At 42.6% G+C, this 15,963-nt stretch overlaps 1 protein-coding gene across 1 annotated transcript; it reads left to right on the top strand.

The window, feature by feature from the left end:
- Positions 1–1,609: 1,609 nt before the first annotated feature.
- hspb9 (heat shock protein, alpha-crystallin-related, 9) lies at positions 1,610–2,624 on the top strand. Its single transcript, XM_010874395.3, has one exon. It carries the CDS (start codon positions 1,778–1,780, stop codon positions 2,492–2,494), a length of 717 nt encoding a protein of 238 aa, XP_010872697.1. The 5' UTR covers positions 1,610–1,777; the 3' UTR covers positions 2,495–2,624.
- The last annotated feature ends 13,339 nt before the right edge of the window (positions 2,625–15,963 follow it).

Genomic DNA, 15,963 nt, shown 5'->3' with positions numbered 1-15,963 from the left:
AATTGATTTAATGGGCACTGTGCGCAGGTCTTAGTGGGCCAGCCATTTGGTTCTTGTGTAGGGGTCTGTGGTGTAATAAAGTTACACATTTGAAACACAATTTGTGTGACACACTGACATGTTATTCACACTTCTATTTCTGTATGGTATGTAGTTCAATTAGAGGGTTGACTTAGGCTCAGAAGCTGTTTCACTTTGTACAGAATCACTATCTGTGATCCTTAAATGTTCTATAAGTGTTGGTACTGTTTCTGTAGACCATGAAGACCACAGGTTATATTAAGCAATAAGGCCAGAGGGAGTGTGGTTTATGGCCAATATACAATGGTTAAGAACCGTTCTTGAGCACGACACATCGACACAGTAGTTAGCTGTGGTTTACTGGCAATATACCATAAACCCCCGACATATCTTATTCATATTATTAAAAGTTAGCAATGAAATCATAGCAATAACAAATCTTAAAAAGTCACCATCATCATTATATTAAAGCATGGCCTTCTGGGTTTTTGGGATCCACACCCATTGCAAGCCAGCCAACACACAATGAAATATGTAAAATGGTCTGACTTAGTGGGTCTGACAAATTACTTGAGTGTAAATGTTTAATTTAAGAATGAACGCTTTGTCATGCCTTTTTATACTGTGTCATATACCACTGCTTTCAGCCAATCACCATCCAGGTTTTGAACAACTTGGTTTATTACACATATTGAGGCAATTGAGGTGCTGTTGTGTCTGGGAATGACAACACTGTAGAGATCGATAGTTTAATTGCACGAATAAACCGCAGTCCACTTGTACGCTTTGCTGTGGAGCCTTATCAAGCTGTGTGTGGCGTGGTGATATTCTAGCTGAGGATGATATTTTTAGTTTAACAGGTCACACATTTTCAGATCACTGAACAGTCAGTGTTATAAATGAAGAGAGCTCATCAGTTGACACACTCTCGTCTTTTCATACCCACGGGGTCAGCGTTTATCATGCCAATGGTTGAAAATAGGTCCCGGTCTCTGCTGATGTGACGAAAATGTTCAGACCGACTAAGTGTCTTAGACTTCTCTGAGTCAAAGGCTCACGTCCGTTCTCTGCTCACAGACATACCTGTTGGGTTTCCTCACCTAGCCCCCCTCCTGAGCTGTGCCGATAATGAGGATAGCCCCCTGCACAGCGGGGGGTAGACACATCATGGGACAATTCCTGGAAGGCGTCATCACACCCTGGGGCTGTCCGGCCATCCTAGCCTTCCGTGCCAGCCTGTCCCCCCGGGCTCGTCAACACCCCCGAATAGACCGGGGGCGGGGCTCCCGTCATGCAAACCGCACCCCAGGGATAATATTAGCCCGTTGAGCTCACACAACAGCCATGAGTAAGGGCGGGGGGTTGGTAACACGACCCCTCAGCTGTGACACGACCGACCAGGCGCTATGAATCAATGACAAACACAGAGGGGGGAAATCCAGACGCAACTGACCGTAAACGAAAACATAAACAGGGTACAGCCCTGAGCTCATTTTAGCCCGCTGACCGTTCTCGGTGCATTCTGACCTCACACCGCTGACTGTCCCCGTCACTCCCGTCCTTCTTCTCTGAGCTCATCTGTTGGAAATAGGGCGGTAAGGGAGGGCTATAGGAGGAGTGGGACTATATAACCCAGCAGAGTGTAGCCATAAGTTTAAAAACACTTGAAGCAGTGACGACCAGAAGGTTATCCCAGTAGGAGATCCAGGGAACACACGCGCCACTTTTAAGGAAAAGAAACCAGCAAGACGGCAAGATGACCCAGTCCGGCACCCCAGCAATCGAGAGCATTTTTGCCAACGACCCTTTCTTCAGCCACGAGAGGATGGTCTTTCCCCTTGTGCGCCACCAGGCCCTCTCTGGTCTCCAGGAGGACTTCTTCCAGAGAAGGTCTAACCTTGCCAGTGATCTACTCAAGGAGCTCCATGACGGGCTCCCCAGAATGCACGAGCTTCACGAGAGGGACCACCTCCGGATGGGCTCCCCATTCCTGGAGAGGAGGATCGCAGCAGTTCCAGCGGTGGCCCAGAGTCAGAGCACTGAGGTGGTCGAAGCAGGAAAGAACCGCGGTCCCCTGGCACTCAGCCTCAACGCCCAGGGCTTCAACCCAGAAGACATCACAGTCAAGCTGGATGGACGGAGGCTAGCTGTGGTGGCCATGAAACAGGCTAGAGGAGAAGAGGCCAAATCAACCTCCTCCGCCACCTCATCCTGCTCCTTCTCTTCCTCCTCATCTCAACAGCAAGGTTTCGTTCAGAAGATCGACCTGCCGGCCCACCTCGACCTGACGGCCCTGACCTGCTCTCTGGGAGAAGACGGAATGCTACGGATTGAGGCCCCTGCTGCCACCCAACAGTTGAAGGCTCCGGCCGAGGAGCAGGAGGTCCCCCTTCGCTTCAGAACCTCGCTGGACGTGCCCATCACCAGGGGCGAGGCTGAAGGGTGCACAACAGAGAAGAGCGCAACAGCTTGAATTAAAGAGACTGCCTTTATGGTTTTCCAAACATTTAATTGTCCTATCAATCCAGTGGATTACAATGTGGAACTAATTTATACCAGACTTTGTTTTAATATTGTTTAATAAATAAAATGAGAAATTGAAATTATGCTTGTTGGAATATTGATTTGCATTGAAGACAGGTGGGTTTTTAAAATAGATGTTAAACATTTGACCGGGACACTTTTGCCTTCCATAAGAACATGAAACCTTGACCTCTGCCCCCTGGGACGCATTTGTCTCAGTGGCATGGAGATTAGGTGACAAAAACAGTATTGTAATGTATTGTATTGGACAAATATATTCTTGAGTATCTTCTTAGTGTCACTGTGCATTTATTTTCTATGTGTATTAGAATTCCCTCCATATTGCAGTGCGAAGAGCACTAATTATATAATTGAATCACTCTAAATGAAGCGAAAGGGCTCGCCCTAACTGCCCTGTGCACGTTTTGGGAAATAAAACAAAAGCTTCTTCTGTCAAATTTTGAATAGGTTTAGACAAATTGCTGAATATAATTTAAATATCAGAAATCTTTGCACATACGGTGACATCGAAAACTCCCTCTTGATATAAAAAGAATGGCTATATAAAATGCCACTGAACCTGTAAATACTACAGTACACGCACTGATGTTGCCGAATGAGAAACATGCCGCTTTTTGGTTTACCATCATTTTAATAGGATGGGGCAGAACCTGAGAGTTTATAAAAGTCCTACCTCCTGAATCCTTGATTTGCAGGCAAAGAATGATCTTAATACATTTCAAAATGCAAACTGAGTTTCAGAGTGAATTCCCTAACCAGGATTCTGGGATTCTTGGTCATTAATGTCTAAGTAGAAACACAAAGATTCAAGGATACCATCCTTTTCATTAGATGCACAGAAATAAACTACAACTCCCACCATGTGCATTAATATCTCTTGACTCTAGTCTAGTCATATTTAAATTTTTTACTGTCTGGCAATTTGTTCTAAACCTAAAATCCTTGTAAAACTTTGCTAGCTGTGACCCCAAATTATCATGGTGTCTCAGAGAACTACAGTATGCAAATACATTATTTTCCTTGAACTCATGTGATATAGAACGCATATTTTTTGTACCATTCCCACCAGCACTTTAAATCTTTTAGCAATAAACCAAAAGCTGAAGTGTCCCTTTATTTGCAGACAGGTGTCATTTGGCCATTTTTTTTTCAAATGTCTGCCATATTATTCATGCTGAAAAGGTTGTGGTTGTCAAAAACTGATTGTTGTAATCTTTTGTTTGAAAAGGCAAAGAGTCAGTGGTGAAATGTCAAAATCAGAAACTCTGCCATTTTCATGAATGTAACTGTTTAAACTTGAATCACCAATTATAGGACCAGGGACATGAATCCAGAGGTTATACACCCTGTCACTGGCATCATCCAACTTCTACTTACAGTTTACCGTAAAATAAAAATCCCTTAAAAACCAAAACAAATACTACTTCCTTATCGTCAGGTGATGGCGCCAGCCCCCTGTAAGAAGGTATTCACCTTACAGCTGTATATTGTACTTCCATCAGTTGAGCATCAAACCATCTTGTTTTTATTGAAGGCATGTTTTGTGTGACATTTAATGTTGAATTATCTGCATTCTTTCATAGTGATGTTGTGTCACATTTCCAACAGGTCCAGCATGATCTTTACAAATGAACATCATACAAAGCTGTGTAAAATCTACACTCTCGCCTGATCTTCCCCAGTAACAAGCATGAAGGACCCAAAACAACAAAGAAAATCAAATTAAATCAGTGCTATTTATACTTGATATTTATATCAAAATATATTATGCACAACTTGTTATCCACTGATAATGGTAAAACAAACTGAGCAGGAAGGCAAGCGATAATGTGATTTAGTGGACTCATTATTTCTGGTCTGTATGCAGATTCACTTTTTCTGTATCATGCATAGTCTATAGATTTTAGATTTGCAGTCACCACAATGCATCTGTGTACACCCCAATACTGACACTGGCTGTACAATGGAAAGCAAGAAAATGTGAATTGTTATGTAAAGTTTGTCTGTGTTTGATACTTATTTCACTGGGGCAAATCATTATACAGCCAATGAAACAGTTGTCCTTCCCATCTACAAGCCAAAGGCAACCTGTCAATATTAACACCAAACAGAACGCTCAACCCTGACTAGAAAAAACAATCCAAATATATTGAGACTTTTTTTGTCCCAGAACCCCTACCATCCATTCTCCAATCACCTGTGGAATGACCGCAAGAGTCTCTTCACGGCGGATGATGACAGATCTCCCAGGGACTCCAGGGTCAGAGAGGGTGAGTCGCCAGACAGAAAACATCCTCTTCACTGAAATCACTGGGGGAATTTCAACACCAGGGAAAAGGGAAGAACAAAGAGCTTTAAATGCTACCATTACATCAAACTCCCTTAAGGGGCCTAAATTAGTACCAGTAAAGGTTCCGCTGACATTTTCTACCTGGGGGACACCATTTGTTGTCACGCCAGAACAGGGACAAGACACAGCAGTTAATATTTGATGAGCGCTGCCCGGGGAGAAGGGAAAGATGGAAAACCAGTTGTACCTCTGGCCTAATTTAAATGTCACCCAAATCAAAGATGTACAATAATGAAAGACTTTCCAAAGTACAAAGGCTACTGCACATAGACAATTATTCAGTCATAATTCTGAGATGACGTTTCTAAGAGGATACACCAACCAAGACGTGCAGTTCACAAGGATCAGCTTCTCTGTTATTTACTTACGATGTGAATACTACGTGAGTTCAACTACTCAGAATTTGCCACTCAAAACCAGAGCAATAGGGCACTAGTGTCTGATTGGCATTGATGTTTAACCCTGATGGGGTATAGATATCTTCCCCTTGCACATTTCTGTGTGTGTGTGTGTGGGGGGGGCGGGTCCCGAACAACATTATTGACGCCTTCCAGACGTGGTGAAAATGAATTGAATTACATTACAAGCAGGTGATTCTCATTTACCTCTTTTGTGTCACTGTGAGTACCAGAGTGTCCACATCTGAATGAGTCCATCCCCAGAGACCTTGACAGCTCTGTTTTCTCCGTACATCATCTGATTGGGAAATTAAATGCCCATGCCACTCCAGGCGACCTCCCTGGTATCGGCCACAAGAGAAAACCTAATGGAAGATTGTAGCTTTGACGCGTTATTTGAATGGTGGAGAAACGCCTCAATCAACTACAGATTCAAGCTAACCTTCAGACACCAAGGTATGATTGTTTCAACTGGCACCGTCCCTCACCAACTCTTTGAAAGTGGTTTGTATGGTTAGAGACCCACTGCTGAGAGACGTTAGCAAAACACACCTGACGTGTCATAATCTTTCTGGGAAAATAGCCTGTGAACCAAAGAGACTAAAGTATAGCTTTTTTTTGGAAAGAAAATAACACCTTCATAACTTGAAGGGGGTTAAGTGATGTTGTTGGGTTGCTTTGCTGCCTCTGGAACTGCGTGCTTTGAACTTGTGTGTGACATGCCATCAGAAGAAGATGCCAAGGTATTTTGGAGAGCAATGTGTCCCAGTGTCAGAAAGCTGAGACAATTTCATATTTCACAGGTTTACCAGGACACTACCACCCCAAACTTGAAAAGCACCAAGGAGTGTTTTAAAACAGCATGCTGGACGGTTCTAAAGGGGCTATAAATCCCATTGACAACCAAATTCAACCAGATTTTGTCAGTACCAAGCAAGAGGTTCCTGAACTGTCATGGTGACATACGTACGTGTGCATAAACGGAGACGGATCCAAAAGGGTTTATACTGTGGGAGACAAACAAAGCAGAAAGGGTTAGTTCAGGGTTAACAGACAATAAATATTGAGTGCAGTGGTGTTTGTCGAGTAGCGTTTTGAAAACAGAACCTTTACGAGGGAGAAAAATAACACTAGGCTGTTTGTCTTCTCCCAGAAATGACCGCATCTCTCCCAGGGAGGGTTCTCATTGGGAGAAAGCTACTGGAAAATGTTATTGCCATCATTTGCTATTGGAGACCGGTGTAAAATTTGATTAGATCGCTATTAGACGTTTATGAGGTGGTGGTATGACATGGCGCAGCCCAGCTCCCCTGGAGATCTTTGATGTCATGAAGAAGACAGCGTGAAATGTGATCCGCCGTGTCAAACCCAATGAGCTCACCATGGCGACAAATATGAACTGGTAATAGAGATGGATTCCGATGGCGTCCCGGGATGAGACAGGGAAGTGTTTAGCCGAGTCTCCGGGCCTTTACCTGGAGCTCACGGCGGGTTATTGATGTTGGCGATCGCTCAGCCGCAGGTAGCTGACATTCTGAAGGGAGGGACAGCTGGCCATGTGTTCCAGGGAGACCGGGAGACAGCAGCATGTGACTGACTGGTCTAAAAGGGTTTGAGCTCTGACAGATCCTGGCCGTAGATCCCTCAGTATTCATGATGCCGGTGGCCGTCACAGCAGGCCCATATTACTGGTGTATAACATTCTAACATTTCAGTCATTTATCCTGAGCAATTAGGGCCAACCATCGGGCTCACCTTTTTAACCTTTCACCTTTCGGTTATTGTTCAGGTGCTCTAACTGCTATGCTACCATAGAAGACAATGAATGATGAAAAGCAGTTACTGTCACACAATCCAAATGTAAATGTAATTGATTCTTCACTGGAAAGAATATAAAAAGTGCCATTTAAATGGGTGATGGATTTGTGAGAGATCCACAAGGCAGTTACAAATGTCACACAACACAAATAGACTTTCTGTATCCCTAGTTGGTTCTGTAACCATAGGGATTCTATTAGATTGCTACTGTAATTCCTAATTCTATGAATAAACACTGATGACACATCTTGTTGACTGTTTAGCACTTAAAAAGTACTTTGAAGTTGTTGAAATTAAATATATTTTTCCCATCTCGAACCTCTTGGTATTTCTTTCTGTTGCGGATTGAGTGCAGGAATTGGCTGAACACTAATACATCAGAACCCCACACGATACATTCATTTTAAAATGGGCGCGTAAAGCAAGGACATGGCACAACATCAAACCCATCCATCACAATGCAGCCATTTAAAGATCATTTTTATTAAACACACTGAATACATTTCACATGCTTGTTTGGGTTATTAAATATTGAGTGGGGCTAGTGTTTCCATCCCCATCACATCTGAGACAAACTGCTGCAATAACCAAGCTTGTAATGTTGCTTGTGGCGGTGAGCCGTTTGGTCGGGTTTGGAATAAAACAACGAGTAGAACAACAAAACGAGGGCATCCGTCACTTGGTAATAGATGTGTTTTTCGTCCCCATTATTTGATATGTCGAGGTTATGCATCATTTTGTGGGACAAGCCAGACAAGTTACCTGCCGGGAGGGAATTGGAATACGTATCGAGGAAATGGGCTTTGATTTTGTTTAATTTTGTTTACCCTACCTAGACAACATTGATTTTGTTTACCCTACATAGACAACATTGATTTTGTTTACCCCTACCTACACATCTTTGATTTTGTTTACCCTACCTAGACATCATTGATTTTGTTTACCCCTACCTAGACATCATTGATTTTGTTTACCCTATCTAGACATCATTGCTTTTGTTTACCCCTACCTAGACATCATTGATTTTGTTTACCCCTACCTAGACAACATTGATTTTGTTTACCCTACCTAGACATCATTGATTTTGTTTACCCTATCTAGACATCATTGATTTTGTTTACCCTATCTAGACATCATTGATTTTGTTTACCCTACCTAGACATCATTGATTTTGTTTACCCTATCTAGACATCATTGCTTTTGTTTACCCTACCTAGACATCATTGATTTTGTTTACCCCTACCTAGACAACATTGATTTTGTTTACCCTACCTAGACATCATTGATTTTGTTTACCCTATCTAGACATCATTGATTTTGTTTACCCTATCTAGACATCATTGATTTTGTTTACCCTACCTAGACATCATTGATTTTGTTTACCCTACCTAGACATCATTGATTTTGTTTACCCTACCTAGACATCATTGATTTTGTTTACCCTACCTAGACATCATTGATTTTGTTTACCCTATCTAGACGTCATTGATTTTGTTTACCCTACCTAGACATCATTGATTTTGTTTACCCTATCTAGACATCATTGATTTTGTTTACCCTACCTAGACAACATTGATTTTGTTTACCCTACCTAGACATCATTGATTTTGTTTACCCTATCTAGACATCATTGATTTTGTTTACCCTACCTAGACAACATTGATTTTGTTTACCCTACCTAGACATCATTGATTTTGTTTACCCTATCTAGACATCATTGATTTTGTTTACCCTATCTAGACATCATTGATTTTGTTTACCCTATCTAGACATCATTGATTTTGTTTACCCTACCTAGACATCATTGATTGTGTTTACCCTATCTAGACATCATTGATTTTGTTTACCCTATCTAGACATCATTGATTTTGTTTACCCTACCTAGACATCATTGATTTTGTTTACCCTATCTAGACATCATTGATTTTGTTTACCCTACCTAGACATCATTGATTTTGTTTACCCTATCTAGACATCATTGATTTTGTTTACCCTACCTAGACAACATTGATTTTGTTTACCCTACCTAGACATCATTGATTTTGTTTACCCTATCTAGACATCATTGATTTTGTTTACCCTACCTAGACAACATTGATTTTGTTTACCCTACCTAGACATCATTGATTTTGTTTACCCTATCTAGACATCATTGATTTTGTTTACCCTACCTAGACATCATTGATTTTGTTTACCCTATCTAGACATCATTGATTTTGTTTACCCTATCTAGACATCAATACATCGTTGACCCTATCTAGACATCAATACATCGTTGACCGGGGGGAAGCAGGGCAGCCTATTTGGTAGTTGGAGCATCTGACCAGCTACTGACTGGTTCCTCGATCAAATGCCTGAAATTGGGAACGTAAAAAGCCTGTAATTCATTCCTTGACCACGGCAGTAAACCATAATTGCTTACAGGTCATTGCTAAACAGATGTGCTCAAAAGTTTGCATACCCTTGAAGAATTGATAATACAGTGGATATAAAAAGTCTACACACCCCTGTTTAAATGCCAGGTATTAATGATGTAAAAGAATGAGACAAATATAAATCATGTCAGAACTTTTTTCGCTTTTAATATGACCTATAATGTAAACAATTCAGTTGAAAAACAAACTGAAATCTTCGAGGGGGATAAATGAAAAAATAAAAACCATACAAACCTTCCGTCTTGCCTCCCTACCCCATAGCCCATTCATGTGAAGAATACGGGTGTCTGTGTGAATCACATGTAGCACACTGCCAGTACTGGCCTGAAATTCCTGCAGTTCCTTCAATGTTGCTGTAGGCCTTGTACGCCTCACTGACCAGTTTTCTTCTCGTCTTTTCATCAATTTTGGAGGGACATCCAGTTCTCTGTTGTGCCATATTTTCTCCACTTGATGATGACTGTCTTCACTGTGTTCCATGGTATATCTAATGCTTTGGAAATTATTTTGTACTCTCCTCCTGACTGATATATTTCAACAATGAGATCCCTCTGATGCTTTGGAAGCTCTCTGCGGACCATGGCTTTTGCTCGGAGATACAATTAAGAAAATGTCAGGAAAAACATACTAGAACAGCTGAACTTTATTTGTGATTAATCAGAGTAACTTTAAATGATGGCAGGTGTGTAATGACTTCCATTTCCCATGAATTCCATGATTCAGCAACCAAAAAAGGAAAGGAACAAGGAAAGTGATCCCTGTTCTATATCTCATCTCATCCCTGTTCTATAATCAATGACAAATTGGTGAAGGACAAATTTATGAATAGAAAACATTACAGTGTGCCTAGGTTTTTTTCATGTTTCCACTGAAAGCATTGAGCCTTATGCTTGACCAGGGACGTATACTTGATGGGGGACGGGGGGTCATGAACCCCGAATTTTCCAGGAAGGTCAATTTGACCATGCCCGAAAAACAGTAGAAATCCTGGCATCTGTTGGCCCTGACCCCCAGAATATGCAAAACACAGTAATGCTCATGGCCTGGATTTGTGTGCATACAGAAACTGTTTTATTAAATAAATAATGGCATATGTCTCTGTAATCAGTGGTGCTGTGAGTTTGTTTCCTACTGCTCTTCATCCTCACACCCCCTGCCCCCCCCCCCTCGTCCGAAGGTAGAAGAGACAACAGGTGCTTCATTCCAAAGGATGGATCAATGGTCGAAATTAGCCCTTATTGATCCTACACGAAACTGTCAAAAAACACACCGCCATATTTTCAAGCTCCCGCGAGCACTGACGAAAGGAATGAACCGTGGGAGGCCAATAAAAATGGATGTCCTGATACCCGAGGGACTACTCTGTTGGTCTTCTGCGCCCTCCTCGCCCCCTCAACATGGGACCTTCTGCTAAGCCCCCGAAGAGCCAGTAAAACCCTGTGAAATCCAGGTGGCACTTCATGACCGAGCAAACCCGGCACGCTGTGTATCCTAATCGCGCCGTCTCGAATATACAGAATATCATGATAGGATTGTGTGTTTTGTTCAGGTATGAATTGTGTTATGTCTTGGCCTAATGTGACTGCGGTCTTTTACTGCTGTGATTCAATCTTGATTCAATCCTTTGTGGATCCATATCCCAAACTCTCTGCTCTAGCGCAAGCTGAGAAAACTCTACCTTAAGCAGACAGAGCCTGTTCATGGAGTTATTGGTACATAAACATGCATAAACAGCAGCCGTAGAAATCCTTGTTTGTTTTGCAGTTCCCTGCCCAAGAAAGGAAACTACTGAATTTAAAGTAAGAAACATGTGGGTGTAACATCTGCAAATGACTGTGCAAACATATTTCTTTGGGATATTTTAATGAAATTTTGTTGAGACATGACAATATCTTACAATGGCAAAATATCACCCACACTTTCGTAGCAGACCATAATATTTGCTCTCCAGGTTATTCTGGATGATACGCTCTTCATAGGGTTATTTATCCTGCCAGTATAGAGTGTTTTATTGACCGGGACTGACCTCAGCAAACTGGGTAGCTTGCCAACTGTATATGTACTACCGGTGGAAAACAGGCAGGCAACCTCTTGGCAATGTAAAATAAATACAGTATGACACAACACAGCGTAGGTCAAAACATTAGACCTGCAAATCCAAAATTGTACTAATGTACCATCGTACTGGACAGGTCTGAAAAACTGTTGAATGGGAACCCATCCACATGTGACTAAATCTAAAGTCTCCCTTTTGCCCGTACCTGGCATTAGTGCAGGGTTTATGTACTTATATTCTGATGACTAATTTCCACAAAAGCGGTTTGTGGAAATTCCGGAGGTGAAGTTGATGGTAGAAAGTTGACCAGACATCCATAAGCCAGAGAGAGTGTGCTGTTCACACACACAAGTCTCCCTGATGAAATGAAGGCATTCCCCTGGAACTGAAGGGACTCGGGTGGACCGTCGACGTTTCCTAGCCAGACATTGATCCATTCACTTCCTTCGTTTGTGAATTGACTGGACTGGGAAGCCCGGCGGACATGTTATATTGCCCCGGATGAGAAATGGTCAGCCTGCTGAGCCTCGGTGCTCTTCCATCTACTGGGTTTTCTCTGTGGTAGACCGATCCCATGTCCTGCAGTGATTCTCATGGCTTACGCCACTTATTCACACACGTCACGACTGCAGCTTCCAACCTGAGATTTTAACACATCATTTGTGCGAATATCTCTGAATATCTCTGCCACTATATTCAGAACGGCAACAATAACCTGATAATCAAACAAAGCCTGCGGTTAAACTTTTATCTCAGAATCAGATCAGTGGATGTTTTGGTGGGTTTTGTGCTTTTACACACGCATAGGATACATGTACTATGCTGAAGTACCTTACATAGTATCTCAGGTGTGGTGTAATTATGTACACCTGCTAGTGGACTCTTATCTGTATCTGCTGGCTGTTGGGCAGTCTTCCAACACGTAATTTGTTGGCTTTGTTAGATGATACTAACAGTGGGTACAGTTTATCAGGTTTATGGACAAACACTGGAGTTTAAACACACAGGGCTTTTTCTGCAGTGCTCTGGGTCGCTCACTTAGAAGATAAAACCTGTTGATCCCTGCTAAACAGGAAGAACCGTGTATTAAGTGCAGTTGTTTAATGGTTGAAGTTCTATCCAAGGGACGCATCAGACATTATTACTGACCAGCAGCGTTATTCACACCGGGCTTCCTGTTGATAAAATCCTAAAACCCATCATATAAATATAAACTTAGATGAGGTTAAATAGATGATAAGAATAAATGTTTCCGGCACTGTGACAGATTGAGTCATTTTTAGGCATCAGAGAACTTATTTGTACGTGTTTTTAATATAATGCGCCCCCAATATCATATTTGAGAAACAGTAAATATAGTTTAGATTTCTATGGATAATCTGTGATGGATTTTTTTTTTTCAATACGTAAATGTTCAATTAGTTATTATGAAAAGCAAAATATGGCTTTTGGTAAGGATACTACAGTACGCTTGATTAGTCCTCTTCAGCTGTAAACAGAACAGCATTATTGTTACACAGTAAATCACTAAAAGAAATACACATTTGCGAACACAGTCACTTTTAGAACGCACAGTGGCACAGCCCTCCACCTGATTCAAGTTCAGTTTGTCAGGAGCTCTGGGTGATAAGTTGGCAGGCAGAACATTTCACGGTTGCAAATCTAAGGTCACTGCCTCCAAGGCAGATATATAATTTGTGTTGTCATTGATTTTACAGCGAGGGATAATGCAGGCCAGTGTTTCCTTTGCTTGTAGGCCCATGCTTGTGTGTCGGCTACCTTCTTAGTGCACACAGAATACATTGCGGCCAGTTCCTGGAAGAAGAAAAAACTGATAAGGGGTTTGATAAATGAAGAACTAATAATCAGATAATAGCCGCAATGACAGATTTCTCCCTGTTCTCTTCATTAGCAGAAGGTTATCTGGCTGCCTGTTTGGTAACTCCGTTCATAACAACCTTTTACCACGTCGCATTTCACATCACCGTGAACGGCAAACAACCTGTCAACCCAGTCAGGCGCGTGTAGATGCAGTGAGATGTGGCCTATCGCCTATCATACCATCATCTGTGCCTGACAGATCCGTGGCTCGGCTGCACACTGACAAGCGCCGGGGCCGAGAACAAACAGAGCCGCTATCGAAGATCCCTGGGAACCCGGCTGGCTCGGCGTCCTTCATTAACGGTGTCACAGAGTTGTCTTCACGCTCCGGGTTTGACAGGAGCGGTTCCATTCTGTCTGGCCCGCTCTTTGCTCAGTGCGTGGGTGGTGCCGGGCCAAGCCATGGCCGCCTCCAATCCAGTGCCCACCGCTAGTTAGCCTAATGTTATTTTAACAGTTTCTCCCTTTCCATTAAAGAGGGAAGAGGGTTTCGCCGCCTGGCGGCGTTCACCGCTGAGCTGGCACCGTTGGCCTGGTTATGCAACGCTGCATAGGCTGCTGGAGGAGAGGGAGCTCGGTCAATTTGGAGATTTCTGACCGCGTCCTCCTCCCCCTACCACCACCAACCACAGACTCCCCCTGGGAAACCCTCTGTTTGAATTGGACCTGATGTGAACAGTTAGGGGTTGGGGCAGTTGGCACAGAACGGCTACCCAAAGATTCCTCTGTACAGGCACCGATGTACTGACCACAGACTCTAACAGCTACCCCGCTGTCTACATACCCAACACACTCAGCCACTCTGAAAACCAATTCTGTTCCTAGTGGACCTAGACGCTGGAAGAACAGAACCATATATCTCTATGAAAGGCTTCTTATCGTTGGTGTGAAAATGATGGATGGGGGGGACCAGTGTCGACATACACCAGCATCATGCTAACGGGTTACATATGAGACACAGTGCTACCAATTAACATGATGCCATACCAATTTGTGCATGACGAAGTACTACTCTTTAGCAGGACACAGTACGACCAGTGAACATGACATAATGCTTGTTAAATGAGGCACTATTACTAGTTAACGTGACAGTACTGCTAGTCGATTTGACACAGTACATCTAGTTAACATAATGCAATACTACTCACCACATGATGCAGTACTACTATTCAATATGATTCAGTACTACTAGTAAGTAGTAGGAGTAGTAGTAAGTAGTAGTAGTAACTACTAACATGAAACTATAGTACCAGTTAACATGATGCATTACTGCTGGTCCTTGACACATTCCTAGTAGTTAACATGACATAGTACTGCCAGTTTACATGACACAGTACCACTAGTTAAACATGACACAGCACATCTATCTACATGATGCAGTGATACCAGTTAACATGACACAGTAATGCTACCTACACTTTGAAGTAGTAATAGCTACTCCACTTCCCTACTGCGTTGATGGAAGGTTGACTCACCACCGCCGGGCTGCTTGGGGACAGGCAGCAGGTGCTAGAGGCAACAGAGACCTTTGGGGAGGGGGGCGAGCTGTCGTTTTTGATCAGAGCCTGGACTGAAGCCCTGGCAGTCTCATTGCGCCTCTCTCTCTGGCATCCCTGCCTGAAGGCTGTGCAGGGCATATAGCGGACCCTGAACTGTCCCTCTCAGGTGAACCACCAAAGCAAACGCAAGGTGTGGGTCGGGAAGGCCAGCTCAGCCCAGCAAGCCCAACAATAACTGAGAATCCTTACTTACTTACTTACCAGGCAATCTCAATCCTAGACAATTCTACTAAATGTCCAAAATTAATCTTTCTGCAAAGAAATCTTTAGGTAGGATAATGACTGGGCTAGGTTATTATTGGGTAGGATGGTGATTGAGTAGGTATTGATTGTGTAGGATAAAGGTTTGGTAGATAACGGTCAGGTAGGATAATGACCGGGCAGAAAATGATTGGTTAGAATAATATTTGGCTAATATTTAGATGGGTAAGATAATGGCTGGGTAGGATAATGATTGGGTAGATAATGTATTCAACAACACTATAAATTCAGCTTTTACACCTGTCACTCTGCACTTCATAAAAGCTATTTCAAATAAACTCACTTAAAACTCAATACACAAACTCAGTACAGAAAATCAGTACTGCACTCCCGATGCCAGTTGTAAATCTTTGGACACAAATAATTACATATGTCTCTGACCTCCATCCTGTCTCTCTATAATTAAGTATATATTTTACGCCAACGTCATAGAAAATGATTTGAGATGAGCAATGGCAGTGTGTGTCACAGGTATACTACGTTTTCCATCCCACAATAAACAGTAGATGTCCCTAGGAAGACTGGAACATTTACTTAGCCCACGAGGCACTTGCCAGAAATCGCAAACATCCCCCTTGCCCCCTATCTCAGTGGTCTCAATTGTAATTGCCTTTTCAGAAACACATTAGCTCAAGACGCA

Source organism: Esox lucius, chromosome 11, assembly GCF_011004845.1.
Source record: "Esox lucius isolate fEsoLuc1 chromosome 11, fEsoLuc1.pri, whole genome shotgun sequence".
Lineage (NCBI taxonomy): Eukaryota > Metazoa > Chordata > Actinopteri > Esociformes > Esocidae > Esox > Esox lucius.
This window is presented reverse-complemented; position numbering and strand designations above follow the sequence as displayed.